We start from the raw sequence: 23400 nt of genomic DNA, 5'->3' as shown, positions 1-23400 counted from the left end.
ATGGAGTTATCTGTATTTGTCTGTCTGCCTGTGTCTGAACGTTGACAGATACACTGTCGCTTTGAATCTTTTCTAGCTGCGTCTCATCTAAAAACTTCAGCTATTTGAAAATAGACAATCTACAAGCGCACAAGTCGTCATCATATGGCACGTTGTGAGGTTGTAGATCAGTCACTTTGTGAAAATATTTGAGAAGATTTTGAAAAATGTCAGTGTCACCTATATATCTACATGGCCAAAATAGGGATACTATTTTAAGGTTACAAACCTGACATGCCTCTTTTCTTGGGGGTGTTTTTGTCTACTGCCTGCAAGGAAAAATAAGTTTAGACACAAGACACGCCTCCTGCCATACTACTGTATTCCATCTTTCAAAAAAGAAAGACAAGATTTTAATATTACTTAACAATATGTTAAAAAGTAGCCAGTTTGGCTTCAGTGTTAATACAATATACACTCTATAACAGATCCATGGTGTGAGTACTGTTCTTTGTTTTCTCAATTTCATTCTGAAAGTATTCTGATACAAGCCGGCTACAAGTCAAAAAGAAAACAAAAATAATAATAATATAATAATAATTATAATAATAATAATCTGTAACTGGTACACTTTTACTCAACATTTTGTTAAAAATAACTGAGAAAAAAAAAAAGAGAACATTGTCAAGTATTATGCTTCTTCCTTGCGGTGAAGTCAGTTTAAGTTGTAGGAGGATGGGGGGATGGTAGGGGTTTGGGTGACCAGCTGACCAAGCCCATTCCCCTGTAATTTTTCATCGATGAGGCCGTGCTCAGTTGGATAACGACAGGATTGTAAAGCCACAATAACTCAATTGTACAGCTGTAGTTTTTTTTTTCTTTTTAGTTTTTCATAACATTTGTCTTTTCATGTTTTTCTTTCTTCTGTTTTATCCAGATAATCATCATCATCATCCTCCTTTCGTTCTTCCTCCTCTCGTTTGGATGTTAACTCCAACCAAACGTACACAAACGTGTCTTTTGGGGGGGGGGGGGGGGGGGGGGGGGGGGCAAATGGTGGAGAGATCACTGGTTCCTCTTCAGTCAAGAGAGAGAAAAACGACGCACTGACTCAGACTCATGAAGCACACAAAGGACCATTAAATCAGTGAGAAGTAGCAATTTTGGTGATTTTTCCACATGTAGCGCGTCTGTGTGATATTTATTTATTAATTTATTTATTAATTTACTTTCTCATAGATTCTGCGAGAAGGGTTCATTCAGTCCGGGCGGGGGTTTTGTGGTTGGAACCACACAGCGACGAGAGCAAAGCAAGGCATCATGGGACAGATTGTGGGCACAGCAGAGTGGGGATGCATGGGAGGGCAACAGTTATACATGGCTGTGGGTCAGTGGTTCTCAAAGTGGGGTCCTTGAGGGGGTTCCAGGGGGTCCCCAGCTTAAATATGATTGATAGTTAGGAACCAAATGGACCCTTACAGGTCTGTAACTGCCGAGTGTATACACAAATTGGAACCAAGTGGACACTTACAGGTCGGCAACTGTAGCGCAAACAAACTGACCCTTGTACGGGCACATTTGGTTCCATTTGTGCATTCTAAAGAGTTGTGGGGGTCCGTAGCCTAATGCATTCCAAACTTTTAGATCCATTGGTGTAAGGTGGTTTTGGGCAAAGAGCAGGAGAACACCGGGAAAAGGACGACGACGACGACATTGTTTTGGGGATGATGGATTTGTCAGATTTGGGGGCTGATTGCTTCCTGCCACGTTCTGTCAGTCAGTCAGTCACGCCAGTAGACCACACCCACTCTTCAATGTGCAGCGAAGGTGGCTTTCTTCAGGCTGAAGTTGGACCAGTTGATGGACAATCGCTGGCGGGTCTGCCGGGCCGAGTCCAAACAGAACCTGATGAGAGACGGAAGACTCAGAAGCATGTTGATTGCCATTATCGGTCTCTGTCGGGTGGAAACCTCAAATGTCCAATTTGTTCAGGATTCAAATAAAAAAATAGCTAAAGGTCAGATCTTACAAGCTCAAAACATGTCGCTTTGCGCCGTGTTTCGAGGTTGCAGATCTGCTACTTTGATGTAACGCTGGAGTATTTATGAAAAAATAAACAAAAAAACAACGTTGCGGTTTCTGCCTGATTTTTATTTTTTTAAACGGCTGTCGGCGTTATGTTGCTGTTATGCAGCCGATATGTCCCCATTTATTTTTTTAGAGAGATGAAGATACACACGGAGAAGACAGTTTGTATGATTCTAGTGGTAACATAGCAGTACAACTAGTAGTAACTTTAGTGACACCGAGTTTACCAGTAACTCTAGTAGTAACTTTAGAGGGAATTCTTGCAATAACAGTTAGTCCATTAACCACATGCTGTCTGAGTCACCAGGACCCAAGTTCACATCTGCTATGCTCTGCCCTCAGTTTCCTGTCTCTCTACCCTATAATGTCTAGTCTACTAGCTAAATGAAGCATAAACTGACAAAAGATCCTCTATAGAAGATTGTAAAAATTTAACTTTTCATGAAAAAAATACTATTTTCTAATCGATCCAATGTAATGATTCAATCACAAGCTCTTGTTAATACATTCTATTGGTTAAGCCATTAAAAGCATGAGGGGCATAGATTTTAGCACTGCGAGCTTGTAGATGTGATATAAATAAATAAATAAAAGGGTGCCTGGAACAAAATATTTTTGAAATGGGGGATCATGGCCAAATACATATTCTTTACAAAGCTGGAGAACCACTGATATAGCAAAATAACTGTTATGATTTGTAAGATATTAAGAATCTGCCTCAGGTCTTAAATATTTTTATTACATGGCTTGGTTGAATGCTTGATTCTGATTGGTCAATCGCTGAATTCAGCGGTGAGTTATGTCTTGATAATGACTGCTCCGCTCTATAACAGACCGCTGCCTAATCAAACCCTCTGAGCACCAGCTGCGCCCCACTTGATTTACTGCCGTTTCCAACATGACAGCCATGTAAACACACACACACACACACACACACACACACACACTGACACACAATATCATTTACATCTAAACATTGCTCTCAAAAATGTTTTTGAAAACATTTGAGCAAGAAATAGACTAGCAGTAACCAACAATGGATTCTATTTGATCAACTCCCTTCCTTGTTTTCCGACAGTGCTCCAACCCTGCAGCTGGGCAGACGCAGCCAGCGCGAACTTATGGAATACTTTTTTTGTTGTGTATTGGGTCAATTTATTATATTATGTTAGGTAGCCATGTAATAAGCAGGACAATATCTGGCTAGGTGGTCATTGTCGGGATATAATTCACCAGGGAGTTTAACCTCGCCTCGGTGGTTAAACTCCGTCTGTGAATTATCTCTCGACAATGACCACCTAGCCAGATATTATCCCTTACATAAAGCCCACAGATAGACTTAACCACTTTCAATTTTGCAATAACAAGCTGTGGGCGTATATTTGTTACTTTTGTTTGACTCAGCAGTGAAGAGAAATGTGGAGAATCAACGATAGACAGCAACAATATGTATGACATCTTTGCTGTATCCATAACTAGTGGAAGATACCGCCCGTCATGGTGACAACACGCTAAACTGTACATACCTTTTGAAATATTCGACTTCTCTTTCAGTCTCGTCCATTTCAGTGCTGTCCAGATCGATGTCTTTGGGAAGGAACACATCATCTGCAAGCAAACATGGTATATGAATACAAATGGCATCCTTTAGTGTAGCCCTTAACAATATTGTTCCTTTGAAATGTATTAAAACATGATGCATCTCAAGGGGCTTATCCTTCAAGTAAAATCCGGCGATCCGGGCACACAAAATAGTTAACCCATTTAGGCCTAAGGCCGATTCTAAAAACGCCTCTAAATCCTGACCTAAGTTTCCTGAAAAACTTCAAATATTAAATAGCAGCATACATTTTTTTACATTTTTGAATACTGTACATACTGTACAGAACCCCAAAATAAGTTCCCGGCCTGAGGGGGTAAAACACCAAAAGGGGTTCCCGCCCAGAATGGGTTAAAAAGGAGAAGAATCTTTATTGAATCAACATGTTTCGAGCTAAATCGGTCTTCATCAGGGCTCATATTAATGAGCTCTAATAATTGAATTAGGGTACTCCGTGGTCATCATATGAGCATACCTAACAATGGATGCCAACGAAAATGGGTCAATTTTCATTTGTGTATTTTCATATCAAAAGTCCATACAATCTAATTTTAACTACTTCCTGAAAACGTACTGCGTGATGACGTGTCGAGGCCCACATCGATAAGCCAATAAAAATGAAGCTCACCCGTTTAATTCCCCATATCTGCGCATCCGTCCAACACAGCTGCTACTGATTAAACTTAATCATTACGCTAAAATATGTATCTGAAAACATTATAGGCTAGAAATAAGCCACATAACAGTAAACTGGTACAGCTGGCCGTCTATCTGACTTGTAAACAAACACTCCATGCTGTCGTGCGTATAGCATAGCTACCGTCCCTAGCTACAGTCCCATCGCCTGAAGGGATGTGACACTCTGATTGAACAGAAACTTCAGAGGTGTTTCAACTTGAAACCGTCTGAAACTTCAAAATAAAATGTCCACCATTTCCGTTTCACTACGCCTTTAAAGGTGCAGTGAAACGGAAATGGTGGGCATTTTATTTTCAATTTCAGCTTGAAACGCTGGCTCTGAAGTTTCTGAACGAAATCAGAGCGTCGCATCCCTCCAGGCTATGGGAGAGGAAGTCTCTCACGTGCAGTGTCGTTTGTAAACAAAGTGACAGAGTCGTGGGTCAAAGCCAGGGGATTATTTCTAACCTACGTATACACAACCTATATACATATTTTAGCGTGATGATTAAGTTTAAAACGAGTAATACAATGTCTGGATGTCATCTTGAATGAGATTAAAAACAGAGTAGTTCTTTAATCAAAACCAGCTGTGTTGGAGGACAATGAAGCATGGGAATCAAACTGGTGAGCTTAATTTTCATTGGATTTTATTGATGTGGGCCTCGACACACACATATTTTTATGGACTTCTGATATAAAAACACACAAACATGAGAATTTGCCATTGTTAGGTATGCCCATATGATGACCACGGATATAGTCTAAAGTGTGAAAAAAGTTTTTCATTTCACTACACCTTTAATTTGTATTTTATGTACGACTAGAAAACAAGCAGTGAACAGATGCTGGAATTTTCGGATATAATAACAACAATAATACAAGTTTGAGTAGGCTGGCCTTAGACTGCATGGATGCATTGGATAATCTGAACTGAACATATAGTTATAAAATAAAGAATATAAACCAAGATGATGTGGTTGACTATGGTCAGAAATAAATTAAATGCTGTTGTGCTTCACAACTTTACTTTTATGTGTACTTTGGTAATAATCCATAGTTACTATGTATAATAATAATGTCACTATGAAAATGCATAAGATGCAAATACAATGCATAATAAAAATATGCATATGTATAATAAAACAAATGTTACTATGAAAGTGCATAAGACTGCACAGCTTTTTTAAATCAATACGTTTCCAAATATCATATCGGAGTTTGAAATCCAGTATCGTGACAACATTAGTTTATAGTTTTCAAAATTGAATTTTACTGGCTTTTGTTGTGATCATCACTTGGCAACGGGCCCCTTCCTCGGTCGTGACATCGGATATTTTCCATCCACTAGGCCCCGGCTATCGCGTATCCAAAAAACGCTTTGTATTGGAATTAAGCTCATATATTGAGGTTTTCATACAAAACATGTTTTCGGAGATCAATAAAAAATGATCGCGGCAGTGTGGGACTGTTTCCAGTGCTTCTGATGAAAACGAAAGTATGTGCCCTGTGCCCTGGACATGATTCTGTGTTCCCGGAAGTGCGTCAATTTCGTCAGTCTCGCTTCTTAACAGAGTAGTAGTTCGCCCAAAAAAAGTGACAAAGTTTCTATCTATTACAAGCCCCATGAAGCCTTGAATTCATGGAGATTTGTTTTCTTTTTGTCTCCTTATTGAGCCAATATTTTTATGACCACCGGAGTACTACTGTCTGGTAGGAGACTCAATGAAAGTAGAGATTCTTTTTTCTTTTGAGATATTTGGTGTTTACATCGTCATAGAACTAAATGTTCTGTGGGTCTTGAAAGATAAGTAAAATTGCTCAAAAAAGCTGGCACGGGCTAGACAGGCTATGTAGGAAACTACGTGATTTAATGTGACTGTGAAATAAAAACAAAGCTGAAGTAAAATACATCCAAATCTATCTGAAATGAAAAGACACCGACCTATGGAGGTGTTCATCTTGTCTCCTTTCTTCTTCTTGTTCTTCTTGGTCTTGCTCTTGGGCTGCGGGGACTCAGCCTTCCCGTTCTGCTGCTCCTGAGGCTGGGAGTAGGAGGTGGTGTAGGAGGGTGGAGGAGGAGGTGGGGACGGAGAGGAGGACAAGGTCACCACTGGAGGGCTTCTCCTTTCCTCCTTCATCTGACTTGGGTGCTGCCTCTTCCCAACAGAGACATGGTGGTGGTGGGTTCCGTTCCTCTCCTCTTTCCTGTGGGTCTCGGGGATGGTGATGAGCGGCGCCAGGGCCTCGGCGGGCAGCCTGCCTCCGGTTGCTTTGGTGTCGTGTGTGTTGGTGGAGGTGGTGATGGAGGTGCCGTTAACCATCTTTCCCAGCAGCTCTGAGCCTCTGGGAACCTCTGCCGCTTTCTTGACCACAGTGTCGGTGCTGGTGGCCATCTTGGCCAAATGCTTGGCCCTACCTTCAGGGATGAAAAAATAAAAATAAATGAATGAATACTCTCATGATGACTGAATTCTTAGGACCATTCTGCAATTTGTGCAAACGGTGTGAAAGAAAGCCTTCTCACTAGCGCTATAAACACCTCACTAGCACACTATAAACTATTAGCAAAATATGAACAATTATGTTTCGGTGCTGTCAGTGTTGCCAAATGTATGTTCCTGGTCTTTAATGGGTCAATCCACGTAACGGGTCAATCCACGTACCTTTGACCTCGGGCTGAGGCGTGGTCGACATGCCGTTGAAGAGGCTGACCGGGGGTTGGAGGTGGTTGTTTGGTTTGGTGGGTGTGGTGGGCATATGGGTGGCGGGGGTGTGTTTCTCCCTGGCGTTCTTGGGGCTGTGCTGAGGCTGCGTGTGGCGCGGTGGCGCCGCCTCTCCGTTGGTCCGGGGAGGAGGAGGAGGAGGAAGCGGCTGGTGCTGCTCCTGGCGGTCGGGGTTGATGCGGCTGAGGGAGTGGAGGAGCTGCGTGGAGGTCCTGCCGTGGTGGAGGTTTTTCTCCAGAACATTCTGGGCTGTCTGCCGCAGGGGCTGGGGGTTGTTGCTCTGGGGAGGAGGCGCGGCGGCGGCGGGGGGAGGAGCGGCGTTCTCCTTGGAGCGCTCCTTCTTCTTCTTCTTGGCGGCCTGGCGGAGGTGCTGCAGCTCCTGCAGGCGGAGGAGTTCCCGCTGGAGCGCGGCCTCCTCCTCCGCACGCCTCCGACTGCGCTCCTCCTCCTCCTGCTGCTGCTGCTGCTCCTCGCGTTCGCGCGCCTCCGCCTCCAGGCGAGCCTTCTCCTCCATCTGAAAACACAGAACACGCTATGATGAAATGAATGTGTGTTCGAATAAGCAAGGGACAATAAGCAATGACTCGACCATGCCTTGAACTGCGCAGAATGCATTATTTTCCCTTAATGCCTTTGTCATTTTTAGCACAGATCACTTGCTTATAATCTCATCTGAAGCACAACAAATAAATGATTAAAAAAAGCAAACATTTATTTTTATGTCATAGTGTGCATCACCCACATGCCCCGCCCCTCGACAACAAAAAGAGTAAATGAAAAAACACGGCCCCCTCACATATTAGGAGGGCAGTATCAGTCACCATAAAAAAAGGACGGGTGATTTTGATTAATCCGATTCAATCCGGTTAAAATAGAGTTTGAAGCTACAATGGGTTTGTATAGGAAGGGGCCAGGACAGCTAAAATGAATATCAAATATCTAAATCAAGAATCAAGCAATTTAAAAACTGTCACCTTCTTCTGTTTGTGCCTGGCCCGTTTGGCAGCCTTGGAGCTGGAGGCGGGCTTGGTTTCGGCGCTGTTGATGAACTGCAGCAGGTCCTCCACCCGCCGGTGGTCCTCCACCCCTCCTCCGATGGCCACGTCTCTCTCCGGCAGCGCCGCAGGCTCCTCCCGCTTGGGCTGCTGCTCCTCCTTCCGCTTGGTCAGCCGCAGACGCAGCTTCTCCCTCATCTCTGCATAGTTACGGCTGGTGGGAGCTGCGGGGGGCTGAGACACATGGAGGGATGGATGGATGGAGTGTCAGTTTACTATTAAAAAGTATAGACCAATTATTTGTTTACAAACATTGGGACTGGGCGCAAGGGTGACTGTTTCATGTAATCAATTCCCAACAGATCTCCAAACCTGTTGTTTTGGAGAGCGCTGGTTTCAGTTCATTCAACCTCCTCTTGTGTGTTGGCTAGTGAGGTGCACCCTAGGAGACATTTATACTTCAAAGCGCAACAGTATTGCGCAGAGAACAGCTGATATACAAGCTCACATCACATCGCGGATACCACTGTTGTGAGCGTAGAGGTCTGCTGGTGCGCGTACAGCCATGGACAAACGGGCTCTGCTGCCGTGATCATGAGCGCACCTCCTGTTCTTATGACAGCAAATGTGGTTTTGAGGACAACTGCTTTGAATTGCTATTATTGTTCACACACACATCAGAAACCAATGGATTATATATTTCAAGAGTGAGAGATCACAATAAAAATCCTAATCATTCTTCCTCCACACTGGGAGGAAAACAGCATCTGAAAGTTTGATGGGGCATTTTTTTGTTAGAACTTTTCCATTGCATCTTATGAGGTGGGGTTCTTGTGCTGCCGGCCTGCACGCACATGCTGGTGCTTATCAGTGTGACGTTTGTTAAGGCGTCTATAGGCCACATGGATTAAAGCAGTGGTTTTCAACGCTTTTCATGTTAAGGCCCATTATTTGAGCTACAGACCATCATTTGATGATATTTTGCCTTGCAGACCCAAATGAAAGAATATGTCCACATTTCCATGCTGAATTGATGTTGGTACTTGGTACCATAGGAGAGATAATAGGAAAACATTGATCAAAATAACAATTTATTACATTCTAATTGTGTAGACTTCTTGTAAATGAACTTAAGTAATGCAGATGTTTAACTCAACCCCCGCCAGCCGCAAGGGGCGATAGTTCAGCGACCGCCATCGCTCACCACCATTCTATTTGATTGTAGAAGAAGAGCACCTCCTCGTCTCCCCAAAACAGTAATGGCGGAGGTGGTCGCACTGATCGGACAAATCGCTGGCTGAGAGTCTTTAGAAGCATTCATATTTAAGATGCGCGGTCACGGGGAGTTGCTATTGAGCCACTAAACAGTCGCTTTATTTATCCAGCGCGATTTGAAATGGAATACTCATAAAAATAACTAGAAAGGCCTCATCCACCACCTTTTCAATGCATTGAGGCTGAAGGGAAAGCAATCGAACATGGAGCTGCCGATCGACGACAGCTTTGATTAGCGGTAAGCCAACTTTATATAGGTTTATGATTAAATAAATCGCTAAATAACACGTTAATGGCATCGTGTGGGATTTCATTAAAAAGGCGTTAAAGAAGTCGTTAGCCTGGAATGAGTTAACATTAGTTTAACTCTTGAGTTTAAAATGAAAACGAATGAACCCGTAAAGATCTATAAGGTTACCAACAAATAAAAGATGACTTTTGTCTTAGGTCCTGAAAAAATGAGATTTGTGAAACAGCGGGAAAAGGAGCACCGACACACTAGCACTGTGTTTCATAATCAATTATTAGCACAATATATACGGTTATGATTTTGGTTTTGGTGGCGACAAATTTTCTGGAAGATTGAACTCTATGGCTATTTTGACCACTTCAAAGACTCATTGTAAGCTTAACCTATTCTGCGTGACAGGCTTCCATGCTGGCTTCAATAGAATCCAAATGAGTGAAATAATGTTGTGGCGAATGAGAACTTTAATCCATGAGGCCAGCAATGCATTGTGAACGCATTGTGAACTTGTAGATTTGCTATCTAATTTCTCTTTCGGGTCTTGAGTCAAGCTACAGTTTGGGGAACCAGCGGTCTTAGAACCACAAATCTAAGAAACAAACAAAAAACAAGATATGGTGTGTCCTCACCCCGCCGTGTCCGAAGAACTCGCAGTAGCAGCAGTCACAGTACTTTCCTTCCTTCTGGTTGGTGGAGGTGGATGTGGAGGAGCTGTGCTCCGAGCAGCTGTCCTCGTCCTGGCTCTCCTCTCCGTCGTACGCCTGGTGAGAGTACGCCCCGCTGCCGTCGCACCGGTGGCCCTCGCAGTCTGGGTCACTGCGCAAACACACACACACACACACACACACAACACAATCAGTGACGGGATTCCTTCAAAATAGGAGCTCTGGGGTGCCGGAAAGACATGGCCGCTTTTACTCTGATCCCACTTGGTTGCATGGTGAAAATGGCGTGACACCTTGTGAGGTTGTAGATCTTCTATGTTCAGAGTGAAACACCCGAGCGCAACCAAAGTAGTAGTTTAGTTATCTCATTTAGTCAATGAAATTAACACAGAAACACACAAGTTTGTATTCCTGTACTACATCAACATTGAGCAATAGATGGGCTGTATTACAGCGTGTGACATCACAGCACAACCAAGTATACATCATACTTCAACTTCAACTCTAACACCTAAACGTAACCTCTAAATGCCTAATCTTAACCCCAACCTGAATCTTTTCCTAATTTAAGCCTAGCTCCTCAAATCTGTTTTGGTGCGGGATGTGGTGTTGCCATAATATTCGAGTGACACAAGCGAACTGGTCTACGAAAACAATCCCAAAAGAAGGGACCGGTTTCACCACTTTGGCCCTATTACATCAGCTATTTTCAAAAAGACTCTTGAAAGCTAGCCCAAACAAGCAACTACATACACATCAGAAACAAAGGCAACCCACAACTATGAATATTTACAAGCACCTTTACAGGATAACAAGCCTTGTAGCTCTCTTTGGTGGAGACCCAAATCACACTACAAGCACCAAGTCCCAACCGGCAATTCTGCCAAGGTACACGGGAATTGCAGTAATGTGTTACTTTTACCAACACTGCTCGCGACCCATAAAAACATGTATGTGACCCCCAAAATAGGTCCCACTCCCAAGCCATTGTTTTGTTAAAACTAAGTAGACCAACCTGCAGACACTGGGCGGGGCGCTGACAGGACCATCAGCCGAGGGGACCGGGGGCTCCGCGGGGGGCAGGCACAGACCCTGGTGGGAGTCCATGAAACCCGGGGCCGGGGTGGCCATCTTTGGGAAGGGCTGTGGGGATCCCATGGTGGGGAGGTGCGAGGCGGGTGCCGGGGGTAACGCAGGGCCTGAGAGAGGGGGAAGGGAGGCCAGCCCTGTGGGGCTGTTCCTGGGGACACCTGGGACCGTGGACTGCCGATGGTGGTCCTCTTTACCTAGGCTGTGAAACACGTCATCTGGAAGAACAGAGAAACGAGGCAACGGTGGATGAGAACTCTGACGACAGAGAGAGTATGTAATAATCTTTGTATAACTGAGGCTTCCTATAATTGCAGGGAGCCGTCAGGGAGGCTGAGGTTTCCCATTTGAGGAAGCCCTATGGCCTTATAGGACTCTCTCTTATCTTAGATGGCTGGGAGGGAGCTGGTCAGTACAGCTTGAGCCTGAGATTTAGTCAGGCAACTCCTTCATTTGCTCACAATAATATGTACTAATACCAATGTGTGCGTCGCCTCTATATAAAGGCTATGTGGCGTCATGCTGTGACGTCACGCTGTCAACCATTTCCGTGGCAACACCTTGGTTAAACCTAGTGGTCTAGACTTGGTGAGCTCAACTTAGACCACTATTTCTCACTATTTTGGGTCGCAGGCAAACTTCTTTCAGGCCGCGAGTTAAAGTATGGGAACCAGCAGTTCCCAAAGAGTGATTTAGGTGGAGGGTGGGTGGAGCCGTGGAAGGCTCTTACTAGACTGGACAGAGTGTATTAGGTGGAGGGCTCTTACTAGACTGGACAGAGTGTATTAGGTGGAGGGCTCTTACTAGACTGGACAGAGTGTATTAGGTGGAGGGCTCTTACTAGATTGGACAGAGTGTATTAGGTGGAGGGCTCTTACTAGACTGGACAGTGTTTTAGGTGGAGGGCTCTTACTAGACTGGACAGTGTATTAGGTGGAGGGCTCTTACTAGACTGGACAGTGTTTTAGGTGGAGGGCTCTTACTAGACTGGACAGTGTATAAGGTGGAGGGCTCTTACTAGACTGGACAGTGTATAAGGTGGAGGGCGGACGGAGGACTCTTACTAGACTGGACAGTGTTTTAGGTGGAGGGCTCTTACTAGACTGGACAGTATTTTAGGTGGAGGGCTCTTACTAGACTGGACAGAGTGTATTAGGTGGAGGGCTCTTACTAGACTGGACAGAGTGTATTAGGTGGAGGGCGGGCGGAGGACTCTTACTAGACTGGACAGTGTTTTAGGTGGAGGGCTCTTACTAGACTGGACAGAGTATTAGGTAGAGGGCTCTTACTAGACTGGACAGTGTTTTAGGTGGAGGGCTCTTACTAGACTGGACAGAGTATTAGGTAGAGGGCTCTTACTAGACTGGACAGTGTTTTAGGTGGAGGGCTCTTACTAGACTGGACAGTGTATTAGGTGGAGGGCTCTTACTAGACTGGACAGTGTTTTAGGTGGAGGGCTCTTACTAGACTGGACAGTGTTTTAGGTGGAGGGCTCTTACTAGACTGGACAGTGTTTTAGGTGGATGACTCTTACTAGACTGGACAGAGTATTAGGTAGAAAGCGGGTGGATGACTCTTACTAGACTGGACAGAGTATTAGGTAGAGGGCTCTTACTAGACTGGACAGTGTTTTAGGTGGAGGGCTCTTACTAGACTGGACAGTGTTTTAGGCGGAGGACTCTTACTAGACTGGACAGTGTTTTAGGTGGAGGACTCTTACTAGACTGGACAGTGTTTTAGGTGGAGGGCTCTTACTAGACTGGACAGTGTTTTAGGTGGATGACTCTTACTAGACTGGACAGTGTTTTAGGTGGATGACTCTTACTAGACTGGACAGTGTTTTAGGTGGAGGGCTCTTACTAGACTGGACAGTGTTTTAGGTGGAGGGCTCTTACTAGACTGGACAGAGTATTAGGTAGAGGGCTCTTACTAGACTGGACAGAGTATTAGGTAGAGGGCTCTTACTAGACTGGACAGTGTTTTAGGTGGAGGGCTCTTACTAGACTGGACAGTGTTTTAGGTGGAGGGCTCTTACTAGACTGGACAGTGTTTTAGGTGGAGGGCTCTTACTAGATTGGACAGAGTGTATTAGGTGGAGGGCTCTTACTAGACTGGACAGAGTGTATTAGGTGGAGGGCTCTTACTAGACTGGACAGTGTATTAGGTGGAGGGCTCTTACTAGACTGGACAGTGTTTTAGGTGGAGGGCTCTTACTAGACTGGACAGTGTTTTAGGTGGAGGACTCTTACTAGACTGGACAGTGTTTTAGGTGGAGGGCTCTTACTAGACTGGACAGAGTATTAGGTAGAAAGCGGGTGGATGACTCTTACTAGACTGGACAGAGTATTAGGTAGAGGGCTCTTACTAGACTGGACAGTGTTTTAGGTGGAGGGCTCTTACTAGACTGGACAGTGTTTTAGGTGGAGGGCTCTTACTAGACTGGACAGTGTTTTAGGTGGATGACTCTTACTAGACTGGACAGTGTTTTAGGTGGAGGACTCTTACTAGACTGGACAGTGTTTTAGGTGGAGGACTCTTACTAGACTGGACAGTGTTTTAGGTGGATGACTCTTACTAGACTGGACAGTGTTTTAGGTGGATGACTCTTACTAGACTGGACAGTGTTTTAGGTGGAGGACTCTTACTAGACTGGACAGTGTTGTAGGTGGAGGGCTCTTACTAGACTGGACAGTGTTTTAGGTGGATGACTCTTACTAGACTGGACAGTGTTTTAGGCGGAGGACTCTTACTAGACTGGACAGTGTTTTAGGTGGATGACTCTTACTAGACTGGACAGTGTTGTAGGTGGATGACTCTTACTAGACTGGACAGTGTTTTAGGTGGAGGGCTCTTACTAGACTGGACAGTGTTTTAGGTGGAGGGCTCTTACTAGACTGGACAGTGTATTAGGTGGAGGGCTCTTACTAGACTGGACAGTGTTTTAGGCGGAGGGCTCTTACTAGACTGGACAGTGTTTTAGGTGGATGACTCTTACTAGACTGGACAGTGTTGTAGGTGGATGACTCTTACTAGACTGGACAGTGTTTTAGGTGGAGGGCTCTTACTAGACTGGACAGTGTTTTAGGTGGAGGGCTCTTACTAGACTGGACAGTGTATTAGGTGGAGGGCTCTTACTAGACTGGACAGTGTTTTAGGCGGAGGGCTCTTACTAGACTGGACAGTGTTTTAGGCGGAGGGCTCTTACTAGACTGGACAGTGTTTTAGGTGGAGGGCTCTTACTAGACTGGACAGTGTATTAGGTGGAGGGCTCTTACTAGACTGGACAGTGTTTTAGGCGGAGGGCTCTTACTAGACTGGACAGTGTTTTAGGCGGAGGGCTCTTACTAGACTGGACAGTGTTTTAGGTGGATGACTCTTACTAGACTGGACAGTGTTTTAGGTGGAGGGCTCTTACTAGACTGGACAGTGTTTTAGGTGGAGGACTCTTACTAGACTGGACAGTGTTTTAGGCGGAGGACTCTTACTAGACTGGACAGTGTTTTAGGTGGATGACTCTTACTAGACTGGACAGTGTTTTAGGTGGAGGACTCTTACTAGACTGGACAGTGTTTTAGGTGGAGGACTCTTACTAGACTGGACAGTGTTTTAGGTGGAGGGCTCTTACTAGACTGGACAGTGTTTTAGGTGGATGACTCTTACTAGACTGGACAGTGTTTTAGGTGGAGGGCTCTTACTAGACTGGACAGTGGTAGCCGTGCAGGTCACAGAGGAGGTGGAGGCGGACGTGGAGGCCATCACCACACGACTGCTCTCCATGAAGGCATCCTGGAAGTTGTACAGACACTTCTTCTTGGCGCCGCTCTTCTTCTGCTCCTTGGCTTCCGGCGAGGAGGAGGTGGTGGAGGAGGAAGAGGAGGGAGGGGTGAGAGGGGTGGGGAGGGAGCAGGGGTGCTCCCCCCCGTGGGGGCCGATGGACGTGGTGGGAGGGAGGGGCACATCGGGGAGGGGCGGGCCCAGCATGTCACCTGGTGGGAAAGAATTTAAGGGGTGCGACAGCTCATCAAAACAAATCGATTTAATAGATAACAAATGATCCATTTCAATTAAATAATCGATTTAGCAGATGGACAAGCTCGAAATGAGATCTGCTACTTTTGCCGTTTTGGAATTTGAATCCTGAAAAGTTAACAGTTTTGGACATATCTACATACACTCTTTTCGTTCTTTTCTCATGTTATGAATACAATGTAATGTTACTGTACCTCAACAGCAAGATGTACATTATGTACATGCATATTGTTTTCTGTTGCACAAACTAATACAAACAAACAAAACAAAAACATCCATTAAGCCCTCACCAGGCAGTGACTCAGGCAGCAGCACAGAAGGGTTCCAGCTCTTCATCATAGCAGCGTCACACAGGTTCTCAAACTTGAGTGAGAGGCACTGCAGTGAGTTGTTCCAGTCCCCAGAGCCGCCCGTCGGCCCGCCGAAACAGTTCTGGTAGACGTGGTCCGGTAGAGAGGGGCTGAAGGCCGGCTGCTTGGCTGCAGAGTGGACGTGGTCCGGTAGAGAGGGGCTGAAGGCCGGCTGCTTGGCTGCAGAGTGGATGTGGTCCGGTAGAGAGGGGCTGAAGGCCGGCTGCTTGGCTGCAGAGTGGACGTGGTCCGGTAGAGAGGGGCTGAAGGCCGGCTGCTTGGCTGCAGAGTGGTTGGACGTCGGGGTTGGAGGGAGAGGCTGAGGAGGACAGGAGCCAAGGCGATTAGAGTTCCACCGATGTATTGCTTTGGCCAACATGTGGGACATTATTTGACTTTTTTGAGGGGCAAATAATGTATTAATAATTTATAATAATTTATTGATATTTATTTTCGTATGTTATTTTTGAGTGGTGTAAACCACTCCTACAACTGGCTTTGTTAGTTTACGTGTCTGTCTGTTGGTACCAAAAAATGAGCATGGTTGCTATGGTCACCCAGTTCACACGGGTGTGATTTCATTACGTCAGACATTACTTTAGACCACAGTTGATCAGTCTATATAAGACGTACCACTCAGTTCACACGGGTGTGATTTTTTTATTATACAGGCGATGTGTCACGATTTCTTTTACATTTAGAATTGTTGAAAAATAGCCCATCTACAAACTCACAACGCGCCATGACACATTGTCGGCTTGTGGATTGACTGTTCGTGGATTATGTTATGAAGTTTGCTAGTGGTTACGGTGATTTGGGTTGTCACAATTCTTCAAATCCACTTGCTGTTTTGAATCCGACATAAAGAAACTTACGTGAACAGTCAAGCTTTTCATACTCTATAAACTGCTAGATGCATTAAACATTTCCAAACATCGTCTAATACACATTTTGAAACGGTCATGTCATGTCTCACACACTCAAAGAGTTGAATAGCCTTGAACCTAGTTGAAAATTGCAAACTTGTTTGCAAAATCAAATTGTCATTTTCCGAATCAGAATTGTAATAATGCATTAGTCTTGAAGATATAGGGTAACGACATTAATGTCTTAATCATTTACAATTCCAGTGGGAGAGCCAAGTTTAAAAAAAGGTTTCAATAATGCCAATATGCAAAAATTCTATCAATATTCATTGGTAAAAATGAAACAGCCTCGACTTTGTTGATATATGAAATGAACTGATTGGACTCTATACTGGGTACAGGGCGACCCCTAGTGGCAGGGAAGCACATTTACAGCACGTGATACCTAATCAAACCAAAACTGAATCATGCTTCCTGGAACACAATGCAAATCTCCCCAAAGACAAGGAAATGAAAGTGTCTTTCCCAGATAGAAAACTACCCCAAACTACCTCACGTTCTGTTCCAGTACCATTGGGGAAAATGGAGAAAAGTACCACCCTGGCATGAGTGCTGGAATAGTGTGACAAAATTCCAATTGCTTACTTTTATAATGTATAGATAGATCGAGTTTGTATTAAAGTGTCCTACATCATAAGATGCCCAGCCCGCACAGGCTTACAAGACACTCACAAAATTGTACATACATAGTGATACATATACACAAAATACATAGACAGTTACTTATGGATACATCGTTCTCCAACGTAACTGCCATGCCTTCTCTATGAATTTTCCTAAAACAAAAACTGGGTTCTTATCCTGAATTTTTTTAAATAAAGAGTTTCTTAAATCATGGTATAGTGGACAGTAATTATATATAAATATGTGTATATATAATTCGATTCACTCGATTATTGTGCCAATCTAACCACTTACAACCCAACGTCCCAACACCCTGAGCGGCATAAACTGAGTTCTCCGTCCTATCAAATAGTAACGCCCAGCACTCAGGACTGAGATTAATAAAAGGACGGAGATTTATTGATATCAAAACTGATCGCATCGCTCCACAGGGCTGTTGGGAACCTCCCGTCGCGTCGTTAAATGTACTCCGTTGTTGCAACACTCTTGGCGCTCTGATTTAATGGTCCTAAAAAACCTGGACGTTCGTGGTGTTAACATAAAAATATATATATTTTAAAATACATACAATAGCCCATCTACAAATGAGCAGTGACATTTATTTTTTAAAGCCATTTTGGGAGGGGAAAGCTATGGTTATTTGGGGGTCGGTCCTTGGCATGGAAGAGTTTGGGAACTCCCTGTGCCCAGGTGACATACGGTGGCCCGGTTCCACCTTCCTGCGTGTGAGTGTGTGTGCGTGCGCGCGTGCAGCTGTCTCACCTTATTGTGTGCGCTGAGCGGGGGGCTGGGAGGGTAGAGCGTGGGGTGCAGCAGGGGTCTGGGGAGGTGAGACAGGTTGTGCAGGGGCATGTGGCCGTGGATGTGCGGGTAGAGGTGCAGGGCCGGGTGGGAGGTGTTGGGCGTCTTGCCGCCGCAGCTGTCCGGGGAGGGGGGCGCGAAGATCTGGTGTCCCATGGCGGGCGGTGGAGGGGGAGGAGGGGGAGCGGCGGTGATGGCGCCGTGGAGGCGACCCGGGGGAGGGGTCAGGGAGGCGGAGCTGGGCTCCTGGTTGCACACGTGACATTCACACGCATGCTGCACCTGTTCCACCTGAAGATGACACACACAATAACCACTTTTATTATTACTTGATCATACTACAGCGTCACACAAAGGTATCAAAGGTAGCAGATCCACGAGCCTCACAAATGCATGTTGATCTGCTACTTTTGCTATTTTTGAGAGGCTCTAGCACCTCCTATGTCCAGCTTTGAGGGTGTGTGTAAACACAAACATTGTCCTAACACAAAACACAAACATTGCGTAAACACAAAGATTGAAGACAAAAGTGAGGACGCAAATTGTGATTGGCCGGAATGAGATGATGTATGATGATCAGAGTGCCCCTCTTTTTTATTTAAATCCTGAAAAGTAACAGTTTTGGACTCGCATTAGACGGTTTAAATGTAACCTCAGGCTAAGCAAGGTTATTTTTGTTACTAATCATTTGCACCTACGTTAAATATGACCTCTGCATTTACTCATTTACATAACTATCAGGAGCAGTGGCTATATTTATACAGAGCCCAGGTGGAGCAGTTTGGGTTTAAGTGTCTGGCTCTCTCAAAGACCAGGCTTGGGCTCGAACCGGGGACCTTCTGATTCTCCAGAAACTGCACTGATAATGTATGTTATTTGATATGTGAATATCAAATAGACTAAATCTGACCTGCTCTGTCCCAATAAACATGTTCCCAATTCTCAGCAGCAGGGTCACAACACTAGGATATTGTGATTGAGGAGCGCATTTGGAAGCTATCGTCAGTATGCGTCTCAACGCTTTTACACAGCTCGACAGCAAAATGTACGCTGTGGTACCCGAGACCTCAACCTTGACACACATCTCCCCGTCTGCCGTGTTTTCTCCCACCGCTTTCAAACCAAGGTATTTGATAGAAGGTACAGTCAAGCCACGGGCGAGAGCGCCATTGAGCACCGATGTCTGACGTCAATATCGGTAGAGGGCGCTAAGTCCACTGGTTCATGGACTATCAAATATGACTGACTGACGGTCGTAAACGATAGAGACACCTCCCTGACAATAACGCAGAGACAGTTTGTTTATTTTTGGACCACAATGCTTATATGAGACAATTTTAAGATGCGCCCATGGTATTCTCCATAGAGAAATTACTTCCGTGAACCAGGGGATGAGCGAGTGACGTCTGGACTTCGGTGCTCTATTGACGCTCAGTGTTGTGTTGCACTATTGTCAAGAGAACAATCACACACTAGCAGCATATCTGCTGGAACTACTTCCTAACCATGTACACTGCAGTGTTAACCCAGATGATTGGTTAACCCCTAGACCCCTAGACCTGCTATTTCTGCCATCAGTCGAATGGTTAAGTGTATATAGGGTGGCTAGTTGATGATTAGATCCTGTCCTGCTTTCATGCCACAAATTAAAAATGTTTAGTGAACAAATTGACATCTTTCTCGATATTAATAACAGAGCATGAAACTCACAGTGCAAGGTTTGGAAGGCTCTGAAAGCTAGTTATTTAAGTGTATCCAACATTTCACAGCATTCAACATTTGTGATTTGTATGACCCTGGACTTGGAGAAGATGATGTGGGAGTGGGAGTGTGAGGGAGGTGCGAGGGGGAAATACGACTTTTGTTAAGAGTGTGCGCCCCGCAGCCTGAGCCTACTGTTACCTGTTGGTGGTTGTAGGATGGTGGAGGACTGTTATTGTTCCGTGAATGTAGCTCCTCCTGCTGCACCGGAGGCTCTCCACCACTATCTGCATCAGCTTCCTCCTCATCACCGTCTGATGAACTGCTACTGCTGCTAATGCCCTGTAGAGACTGTACCACAGAACTCCGGTATGATGCCCTGTAGACTAGAGACTGTACACAAACACCCTTATGATGCACTGTAGAGACTGTACCACATGCCCTGTAGGCTAGAGACTGTACCACAAAACACTGTTATGATGCCCTGTAGGCTAGAGACTACGACAAAACACTGTTATGATGCCCTGTAGGCTAGAGACTGTACCACAAAACACTGTTATGATGCCCTGTAGGCTAGAGACTGTACCACAAAACACTGTTACGATGCCCTGTAGGCTAGAGACTGTACCACAAAACACTGTTATGATGATGCCCTGTAGGCTAGAGACTGTACCACAAAACACTGTTATGATGCCCTGTAGAGACTGCACCACAAAACCTTGTGATGAACTGTAGCTGAACTTTTGCTTTTTTACGTCACAGGGGGTCCATAGACTTGGCTGCTACATGAGGTGGCACTCAAGAATATGGACCTTTTAACGTTTGTTTTAAGCATGCCCACCCGGGGAGTCATGTGTCAATCCTTTTCTACAATGCTTACAGTGGTACTTTTTCTTTCCTTTTTCCCCTATTGGGCAATATTCACAAAAACTTCAAAAATGGTGGAAATAGACAATCAACGAGCTGTGACCTTGTAGATAATAGGCTAATTCATGAAAATCCTGTTGTGCAAATAAGAATGAAATGGGGCTTAAGTGGCTAATCGTTCAGTTGAAATATAAACAATGTAAAATAGAATAATTGCTAAGGAAAAAATAAATAGTTGCATCTCTACACTTGTGAAAATAAGAAAAAAAAGTGAAGAATAATATTTAATTTAAAAGAGACATTATTTTTTGTACAGAAAAGGAAGTGAAGAATAATATTTAATTTAAAAGATACATTGTTTTTTCTTCTTAAAAATTATTATAACATTTTCATTGGTAATCGTGGGCTAGGACGGATGGGGCACAATCCTCTCTGGCATTTGGTGTGTGACTAGTAGAAAACTCACCCCGTCCTTTAGTGGCCCTCCCCCGTTCAGGTTGGCGTGCCGACCGTTGACTGTAGCCGTGACGACGCCAGGGTCTTCGTAGCCACCCATGGGATACATGTCCCCAAACTTAGATGACAGCGGAGGCACTTCATCATCATCACTAATACTGAGAGAGGGAGAGAGAGAGAAACGGAGAAAGAGACAAACAGAGAAAGATTAATCTACTGTGTACTGTGGTTCTCAAAGCGAAGTCCAGGACCCCCAAGTGTCCTAGCGAGGGGATTCCAGAGGGTCCCCAGCCAAATCATTTAGGCAGGGCAAGTGATATTTTATGGTTCAAAAAGTTAAAGCTCTATATTCTGATAGTAATCCTTGCTACTGTATAGTGTGTGTTGAGTAACAGAGGTATCTACGAGTCTGCTCAGTTCTTTGTGTCATCACTTCCAATTTATCCTGAATAAGTTCTCTCTTCTGATTGGATAAAATATCCCCAAAAATGCAATTTCTGATTACTGGCAATATCCCTTACTGAACATTAATTATTGTTCTGTCAAGTCCGTACATATACGTACCCTACCGCTAGGGGACATTATTTGCTAGGTCTGCGTGCGTGTGTATATGTATGTATGTATGTATGTATGTATATATATATATATATACACACATACATATATATAAACAGTGTGTTCTTGTGCTAATAATACTAAAGTGTGTGTATTGGGCGGGGGACTCTCTCTTAAAGTGAACGCGGATGGTGGCACAGGAAACTTCATTTATGATAACAGCTAGCTGGCAGATAAATAATTAAATATAACAAAATATAATAAAATATTTAAAACAATATGTAAAAACACATACTTGTTGATTATGCGAAAAGGTTACCAACAGAATAATCACTAAGAAAATCTATATTTTGTTAGGGCAGAATAAATTAACGGCCTACTTGATCATACTACAACGTCACACTAAAGCACCAAAGTATCAGATCCACAAGCTCGAAAATAGATTTTATTTGAATCCTGTTTTGGACATGTGAGGTTTGCAGCCACAATTTGTACTTACAAGTTGTTAGCGTCTCCGTCGGGCAGAATGAGTCGGGGGTGTTGTTGGATGGTGATGGGGGAGCTGGAGTTGGAGCCAGAGGCTGAGCTTCCAGAGGACAGGCTGGGAGGATGCACCTCTGTCAGGTAGTCCCTGGGAGGCCCCTCCCCCTGCATGGGCAGCTTGATGTGAAGGTCCTCCGCGATGGGAGAGTCCATGATGCCACACGTCAGGATGTGCGAGAGACTGCAGTCGTCACAGGTGCACCTGGGGTGTGGGGGAGATTTATTTTTTAATCCCTCACCAAGGAGTCTCTCCCAGCTCCTTATCCAAGCCTCAGTCAAAGCTTGACAACTGTAACTCCCTCCTTACTGGTCTCCCAACATGCTCAGTTAAACCCCTTCAACTGATCCAGAATGCCCGCACAGCGCCTGGTCTTCACCCTCTCTGAATGTTCACCTCTGCCCTCTTTACTTTCCTTCACTAGATTCTGGTTGCTGCCTACATGCAGGGCATAGCAGCTCCTTACCAAAGGACATGATCAACCCTTACACCAGTACCTGTGTACACTAAGCAGACGCTATCTCTGTCCCTCCCTTCCCTGCAGACACACTCCCCATTGTCTGACACGGTCTGAAAACTCGCCTTATCATGCTCTGCCTCACTTCCCTACTAGCACTCCTCAGTCCTTGTATCGAGGGGAGGAATTTCACAGAGGCTATGAAGGCCATGGGCCTTCTGCCCCTCAAATAAACATATGCCCTGAAGCTACAGTGGCCTTGATGCACTGCCCACACTCTGCCTCTTTCCGGTCAATACAGGTTTTAGACACCAGTGTCTTTTGTTGAGATTCTGTATCCTTTTTGGTCAACATTATTTACTCACTGACAGTTGTAGAAATAATAATTCATAAGAATAAGAAAAATAGCATTGATAACAATAATTCATAATTTACGTGTGTTGTCCACACAATTGCGACATTGTTCCCGATGTCAGAACATGGGCTCATAAAAACAAGTTTAAAATACACAATAGGCAAGCCTTATTAGTAATGGATGATTACAAAATACCAGAAAAGGAAGGGAATGTTGAACTAGACGACTTTCTTATAACAAGCACTAATATGGCTCTGTGTAAAAGAGATCACAAAACTACATTGAAGATTGTACTGACAGGTTTGTGTGTACAACGGAGACAGCATGTACCAGGGCAGGAACTTCACAGCCACTGCTCCCCCGTTATGAAAAAAACATCCTTTTAATGTATTTATT

At 44.5% G+C, this 23400-nt stretch overlaps 1 protein-coding gene across 3 annotated transcripts in view; it reads right to left on the bottom strand.

Annotated features, from left to right (window-relative positions):
* Positions 1–347: 347 nt before the first annotated feature.
* fam193a (family with sequence similarity 193 member A) overlaps positions 348–23400 on the bottom strand; it is a 52802-nt gene continuing 29749 nt past the window's right edge. For 2 of the 3 annotated variants that reach the window (XM_079498642.1, XM_079498644.1), the window contains 13 exons: positions 22151–22396; positions 21107–21254; positions 19975–20166; positions 18034–18363; positions 15662–16040; positions 15038–15328; positions 11269–11560; positions 10218–10404; positions 8046–8300; positions 7012–7585; positions 6291–6764; positions 3594–3675; positions 348–1884 (listed from right to left, as the gene is read on the bottom strand). In XM_079498642.1, coding sequence (XP_079354768.1) covers positions 1791–1884; positions 3594–3675; positions 6291–6764; positions 7012–7585; positions 8046–8300; positions 10218–10404; positions 11269–11560; positions 15038–15328; positions 15662–16040; positions 18034–18363; positions 19975–20166; positions 21107–21254; positions 22151–22396 — 3544 coding nt within the window. In that variant the 3' untranslated portion in view covers positions 348–1790. The remainder of the gene's footprint in view (positions 1885–3593; positions 3676–6290; positions 6765–7011; positions 7586–8045; positions 8301–10217; positions 10405–11268; positions 11561–15037; positions 15329–15661; positions 16041–18033; positions 18364–19974; positions 20167–21106; positions 21255–22150; positions 22397–23400) is intronic. The other variant, XM_079498643.1, reaches the window with a different exon arrangement.

This window comes from Electrona antarctica (assembly GCF_951216825.1).
Source record: "Electrona antarctica genome assembly, chromosome: 4".
NCBI classification, from domain to species: domain Eukaryota; kingdom Metazoa; phylum Chordata; class Actinopteri; order Myctophiformes; family Myctophidae; genus Electrona; species Electrona antarctica.
The sequence above is the reverse complement of the archived record's forward strand: the minus strand, read 5'-3'. Positions and strand labels throughout refer to the sequence as shown.